Below are 7,465 nucleotides of genomic sequence, written 5' to 3'. Positions count from 1 at the left end.
GGCTCGTCGCAGCATCTGTTTTAATTGTTAGTTACTTATATCTGCTTATACATACATGTATGTATATCTTCAATTCTGTCCTTATTAGTCATAGACTTTTGCCATTCCTACAGCTCGTTTTGTTCGCATGAAGTAGTTTTCACTTTAGTTGAGTAACATTTAGATTTATTATTGATTACTAAAATTGATTCCTGGAACATTATAACATGCTATATCTTTAATAGTAATATTTAAAAAGAAAAATATTACACGCAGTTTAATATTAGCTGTAATACTCTATCCAGTAATTGTTTAATTATTTTATACCTTTTTCTCTTGAAAGAAATACTTTTTCTTCTAAATTTAAATATCAGTAATCACATGCACAAACATATTGATGTTGGTAGAGAGATGTTGGTAACATTCAAGTGAAGATGATGTCAAGCACAAAACTGCCATCTATACGTAGCGTTTCAAACTACTTCAAAGTTCTCGACATACTTTTAGACGATTTGAATTATTTCCAACAGTTTCAGGAGACGCGAAAGTACTGGTCCGTACTCTATAGAATGAAAGAACCGTTATATTCAGCTTTCGGTGAAGTGTTCAGTTACTCAAATTCGAAGATTCTGTGATTGTACACAATTCGATCGAGAATGGCGGAGGATCAGGAACAGGGACATCCAAACAATGTTTTCTTATTTCGACTAGCTATTTTAAACAGTTTTAAACGCATCGCAGAATCAGTGAGGTAAGTAAATTATTTCGGATAACAAAGATGTAACTTTAGTCAATTTAGACACATAGACAGGTAATATTTGTTACGATTTATATAGAATATATTATTTACAATATTATATTTATGAAAGGATCTAATGTTTAGAGGTTATGCAACCTTTCATAGCTTGGGGTTCGCGGTTCTTTTATACACATACATATGTAGACGCATGCGCCTCCAATTAATATTCAAACAAATCTCTACTGTATTTATCAATATCTCTTTGTAGATTTTTTTATAATTATAAGTTATACATATTGGCAATATGTTTTCAATAACATTGCATAATATGTACATTGGTTATTGCATAAATAACTCAATTGTGATAATACAGATATTCAAACAATGTAGCGTGAAACGATATTTAAGCTTGTGAATATATTCTTAAAAATGAAGCTAAGAAATAAATATCATAAGAAATAAATATCATAATAAATATCATAAATGACATGTTCTGATAAATAATATTTATGTATTAAGCTAAAATAAATGAAGCACGGAATATTTGTATGGTATAAATCCGGGCTAGGCCAGATTGTCATTGAATTTCAGGTTATGTTTTTCTCATATACGTTTGTACGATAACAGTACTGCCAACGTAAGTGTGTCAAGTACGAACTGCGGTCAAGAATGCTTCTTTAATTAAGAAAGCCAAAGGGAACACATAACCAGCGGGAGCAGATCAGGACGTTGTATATAATACGTTTTAGAGAGCTTGATGTTTCGTTTATCAGCGGTAGAAGGAGTGAAGAGGTGGTGGAGGGAAAGGGGGGATCGTCAATGACCCAAACGAGTGATGGTGTTACTCGATGTCATTGGCCTCTCTGGACGTCGCATGTTAATTTGTCGGTGTTCACGTGGCCCAACAATTGCCCATTGCTGTTTGACGGTTCTATGAGCGAGACAGGTCGATTTTCGAAATTAGTTTCCTTCGGTACCCGCTTCCTAGAATCTACCGCTCTTTGAAACCCAACACACCAGTTGACCTTCGAAGAATTCCACGAAGTGTTCGAGGAAACAAAGGGTCCCTGGTCCCTCCCTGATGTGGTCACCATCGTTCGGCTCTATCATTCGTACAGTACGTGTCGTGGGGATCGTACGGGTACCTCTGCCTGTCCGTTATTTTCACGTTGGAATGAATCAGTGACGAACGTGTTGTCTGTACAATTACATTCTTCGTCGTTTTAGTTTACTTCTATCGTTTATGTAATTTTTTTTAACGATTGCGTAATTCTCTCTTTACGATATAAAAAGTTGCGATAACATTTTTTCTCGATGACCTCATAGAAGCGAAGAGAAGATCAATCGTGATGAAATCGAGATTCAACGATGGAGGAACATGCCACGAAGCGTATTCAATTAGGTCAGGACTAATGCAAATATGTAGTATTGACATCAAATTGCACCCGTCCCGGCCTGATTGAGTGCGCGTAAATCAGCGGAAGAATCGAAGGTGTAGTTTTTATGTTAGTAATTTCCTGCACTTTTCATAAGAAATGTAATTTACAATATATTTAAAATATATGTTCTTCGTCATTCTAAAAATCATATGTTAATTGTAAATTTCCCTGAAGATTAGTTTATAGATGCTTATGATTAGTTTATGATTGGATTTTTCTTAAAATTACATTGTATTAAATGTAATAAAGATAATATATCGGATATAAATGTTAATAAAGATAAACCACGCAGTTTTTGCATTTTCATAATTGTGTGAAAAAGATTTCTCATTAATTATCACATTAATACATGAAAAAATTCCGGAAATTGTGCAACGATTACGGGTTAGTATTGTATGCTTCGACTATAATACTATAAAACTGGATTGGCTCGTCCGAATACTGGTTCTCCCCCATTCAATCGCGCGAGTCTTTGTGGACGGTAAACAAAGAAAAATTTGATCCCAGCGATAGTAGAACCTCTACATGCACGCAACGATCATTGAACGTACTCATTCACGTTTATTTAGCCAGGTGTTGGTATAAAAGGAATATTACTCGCCCGAGTTGTTGTACATGCAACGCGTGTTCATATTTTATTTGTTATATTCCGATCTCACGTTAATTAAATTAATCACGAAATAAAATACGAAAATATGAACAAGATGCATTGTCGGTTACGTTACATATAGCTAGTATTACATAGTTTCTATGTATGTGTAACTACAATTATGTTAAGTGAGCCTAACAAAAAGTTATCAACATTCATAAGAAAATGTAATAAAGTTAAACAAAATAAAATTTGCATTCTCTTTCAACTGGATTTTCATGAAAATATTTAAATAGTTTAAAAATCTTTCAGCGAGGATGCTTTCGTGGATGCTCTTACGATTCTTACAATTCTCAAGACAAAGCCGAGTATGGGGCAAAAGTTGCATAAAGCAATGTGCTCGGAGCTTCTCGATAAAATGAATGGCGATTTAGAAGATATATTAAACGAAGGATCCTTGCGGGAAGGATTGGAAAAAGTTGCGAAATTATCGGACGCAAATTCTTCCGTGACCGAAGGTACTTGGTAAGCTAGGATTCTTAGCGATGTCTGACCAGTAATGTATTATTAATGATTAATCATTAATATGTTTCGTTTTAGGAGACCACCGGGCAATGTATCCTTACATTTACGTTCACTAGATGCGCAGAAAATTAAAGAAGAAAGCGCATTGTTGGAAAAACAAGTAAACGAGATGGAACAAGAAAACGCCATTCTAATGAAAAGAATTGCAGAAAAGAGATCAAATATAGTGGCCATGAATGACAGCATGATACAATCCTTAAATAAGTCAGTAAATGTGATAGATTCATTAAAAAAAAGAAGGGAATGGTTAGAGAAATGTTTCGCATTAATGATAAAGAAATAGTATTACAAATATTACACAAAGGATATTGTGAGATATGAACAATGAAGAATGTATATGTATATTTTATTACTTGTACAGAATTTATTTTAATTAGAATTTTTTTGTTTGGTAAGTCTGGGATCAGTTAGGATCATATTTACTCTATCATTTAAATCTGGCGTTATCTGAAATTTTTTCAATCTTCGTATTAGCGCCATATTTTTCTTCTGTAAATAAAAATATATACGAAAATTCGATCGGACATATACATATATATAACACACATATATATAAAGGATACCTCTTGAATTTTAATCATCTTTTTCACTGCCATTATTTTTTTATTATTTTCGTCTGCTGTTTTACTTAATTCTTCTAATTCTCTTCTCAAATTATCTCTCTGTAATGTTAATGAATCAATTTTCTGTTGAATAGTCTCATTGTTTGTCTTCTCAATGCATTTTAAGTAATTACAATGAACTTCCTTTAATTCTTCCTCTAAGTCATTGTATTTTCTCTTCACATTTTCCAATACATATGTCCCCTTATCTTTCAATTGATTCACATTATATATTTCTATCTCGGTAGTTGCACATTCTTTTTGGCATTCTAATAATTCTGATTCAACATCGTCTACCTCCTTGTACATTCGGTATAATTGATCTGAAATCCGGCTTTCTTGAATTCCACAATATTGCAATACCACTTACAAATATTACATTATTTATCAGTTTCGTAATTTGTCATATTAAAAGATATTACAAATTGAACAAAATAGAGACAGAAACATGAATTTGTATTACCGAATGATAATAATTGATCAATATTATGATTGTTACAGTCCATCTTTTCAGTAGTGTGTCTAACAACTTACAATTTGAACGGTTTTGCAATATGGCGGCGTGCCGCCAAAGCATTCCCGCGTAAACCAATGCTATATTTTGATTGGTCGAAACGGTCCAATAGAAAACGTCCTTGTTGCCGGCAACTTAGAGAAACGCTCGACAGATGGCGAGAGCATTAGCTCAGTATTCGCTACGCACCCGCTGTTCGCCATTGTATCGCGATTGCTGTTAAGTTTCGTGTTTGTGAGTGAGAATTCATCCGGTTTATCGAATTCTGGAGTTCTTCTACGCATTGGGTAAGTCGGAAATCTTATGATGGTGTAATGCTATTTCATTCGTGCTGTAATTTTCATATGCTTTCACGATTATGCGAGCAGAGCGTGATTCGTCTTCGAGGGACGACGTATACATTTTTTTGGGGGTTAGTTTCTGACCCTCGCGCGTCAGCCCTCTTCCGTACGCGTGGTCAAGTCGTAGCATAATCGTTCAAACCTTATTCGAATTCGTAATTTATAACAATTTCACAAAGAAACCCATTTAGAGTATTAATTAAACCATTGAGGTTATATATCGAATATGATAACGAATTCGATGTCTTTCAATGATAATCCTATACCGTAAAATTTTTAGACGCTTTGAATCGACAGCTAAGTCAATAATTTCGGCCATGCGGCCAGGCGTGTAACACGTAGTTAGAATTTTGTATCTTACAGAAACGTAAACGCGCGGATATGATGCGGTGTTTGTATACCGGTTTTTATTCGATTAGTTTTTCTATATTTCAGCGTCATATAATGACAAGTCAACTGAATGAAACCAAGCAACTGAGCATCAATATTTCCACGAACGTTATCTCGCTTGATAAGAATACAAACTTTACGTACCGTACTTGCTACTTTGCGCAATACATGTATCGTTATATTACAACGCCTAAATGGACGCACGTATTTTTTTATTAATATTATTTTCAAATGATTTGCGATTATTTATCGTGTAACTTGAAACTGAAAGCATAGTTTTATAGTATTGGTATCAACGATTCTTTGTTATCTAACTCGTTACTCAACGCAGGGCGTAGTAATATACGGAAAAAAATATTCCATAACGAACGACACAATTGCTTTTTGCGTATCACGTGTTTACTTGCATAATACTTTCCGGAAATATTTTGCGTTATCGTTAGGTAATATGCGAATCGTGATTTTACGAACGCAATAATGGTTCGAGGTACAAGTGAACGATCGATTTATTGTGTAAAACTCTGGCATGCGGAATTAAAATCGCTTTTACGTTGTTTTTACGACGAAACATACTCCCTCTGTGAACCAGGAACGATGTTATCCGGCGAGAGCGGGGATTAACGTTTTTGTGTATGACGAATGTGGCTCTCTTAAGTTGTAATGACACGATTAGCGTTTCGATTTAATCGAGAATCTGTTAGATGAAAATTTATTGGATCGATGTTGAATCGCGCTTATACGGAGCTATATTCAAGAAATATTTATGCGACGATATATGTACTGCTGGACTCTAAAAGTAGATGGCGCCATGCTAAATCAAAATTAACAGCAAGTAAGGGCTGCTTAATATACACACTTTATTCATTTTTGCGAGTGTTTCATATTATTCGCGCTTCCACTACGTAAACAGTTTGTAATAGAATTTTATTGCCGATAAGGTTTGAAAATTTCTAGATGTTAATTGCAAAGGCAAAGCTCTTCCTTATCGATTACGATACTCTGATTCACGATCAGTGATTAATACAAGCTTTGTTTCATCAAATGAAAAATTATTTTCATTTCTATTAGTCGCGTCATCGATCAATCATCGCAGTATCGCTTCATTTATCAATTATATTGCGTTAATTATTTTTTAATCACCAAAGAATTATATCGAGGTATACAATAAAAATATTTGATAATATAAGCTAAGAACGAGCTCAATATTAACTTCTATATTTGAGTCATCTGAATTGAATTTCATCTATTAATAAGATTCATAAAACAATTATCAGGGATTCGATGCAGCCAATTTCCTTAATACTACCAGCTCGTTATCGAACAATCCCACGTGCATTCACGATTTCCTTGCCCTTCACTGGCGTATCTTCTGATCGTTCCACCGTGAACTTCGGCTTTAATGCCTATTATTTTCTTACGACGCTAACCGCTTCTGACAGTTGTTTGCCAGGTTCCGCAATTAATTTGCCGATTACATTGTCGAGTATTCGATCGTACTATTATATTCGATTCATGCGCACGCCTGCCTTTGTAATTTGCTAGTTAATTCAGATCCATCAATCGTGACGCTTTTGGATAGAAAATTTCCTTCAACGAGACGAATTCTATCTTTCACAAATTGTATAAGTCTTTAAGGTATTGATAATATACAAATTCAAAGAAACTGTAAGGTTTAGAGAACAACTTTGCTGTGCTTCATTAATTAGTTAATCAGGTGACCCCTTAGCTAAAAACTTTAACGATCCCGATACTAATAGAAGGCGAATCAGTCCTAGCTAGATCGATTTTATCCTTGTGAATCTAAATACGATGTAATTTATTCGTAACGAAAATAAAACGATACCGTCAAAGATATAAGATGTGTAAATAAAGAAATTGTTATATTCAAGAGATCGAGAATCTAAATATATACCAAGGATTATCCTGTCGCCGTTCGATGTCGATGATCTATTCCCAAAATCTCAGACAATCCCTCTATCTATAAACGACCCTTATAACGCTCCGCTGATCTACTTTTTCCTTCAACCCTTCCATCCGCCTACTCCGTCGTCTTCACTTTCTCCTCTTCTTCTCTTCTCTTCTCGTTTTCTCATTCCACTCGAACACTTTCTCCGAGTCACGAATGGTAAGCGGTGTTTGTACCCTTCCTGTGTTCGACTATATATATATATATATATATATATATATATAGCGAGGCATCATTCATAATTCGAGAATCGAGCGCGATATCGAACGTTCCACGGGAAATTGCCAGGAAAGTTCCAAGGGAAACGCGACCCCCTGATTG

The 7,465-nt window shown here is 34.7% G+C and overlaps 2 protein-coding genes across 3 annotated transcripts; one reads left to right on the top strand and one right to left on the bottom strand.

The window, feature by feature from the left end:
- The first annotated feature begins 479 nt into the window (after nt 1-479).
- LOC100741184 lies at nt 480-3,853 on the top strand. Of its 2 annotated transcripts, none has more exons than XM_003488793.4 (3): nt 480-730; nt 3,059-3,271; nt 3,347-3,853. In XM_003488793.4, exons 1-3 carry the CDS (start codon nt 636-638, stop codon nt 3,612-3,614), a joined length of 576 nt encoding a protein of 191 aa, XP_003488841.1. In that variant the 5' UTR covers nt 480-635; the 3' UTR covers nt 3,615-3,853. The 2 variants fall into 2 exon arrangements, with proteins under 2 accessions (XP_003488841.1, XP_033176179.1); XM_033320288.1 differs by lacking the exon at nt 480-730 and adding an exon at nt 1,868-2,120.
- LOC105680643 lies at nt 3,701-5,292 on the bottom strand. The gene is made up of 2 exons (XM_033320267.1): nt 3,874-5,292; nt 3,701-3,778 (listed from the first exon to the last, which is right to left on the bottom strand). The coding sequence occupies exons 1-2, from the start codon at nt 4,240-4,242 to the stop codon at nt 3,701-3,703; spliced, it is 447 nt and encodes a 148-aa protein (XP_033176158.1). The 5' UTR covers nt 4,243-5,292.
- Between the last annotated feature and the right edge of the window lie 2,173 nt (nt 5,293-7,465).

Source organism: Bombus impatiens, unplaced genomic scaffold (genome assembly GCF_000188095.3).
Source record: "Bombus impatiens unplaced genomic scaffold, BIMP_2.2 scf_0264, whole genome shotgun sequence".
Classification (NCBI taxonomy): Eukaryota; Metazoa; Arthropoda; class Insecta; order Hymenoptera; family Apidae; genus Bombus; species Bombus impatiens.
This window is presented reverse-complemented; position numbering and strand designations above follow the sequence as displayed.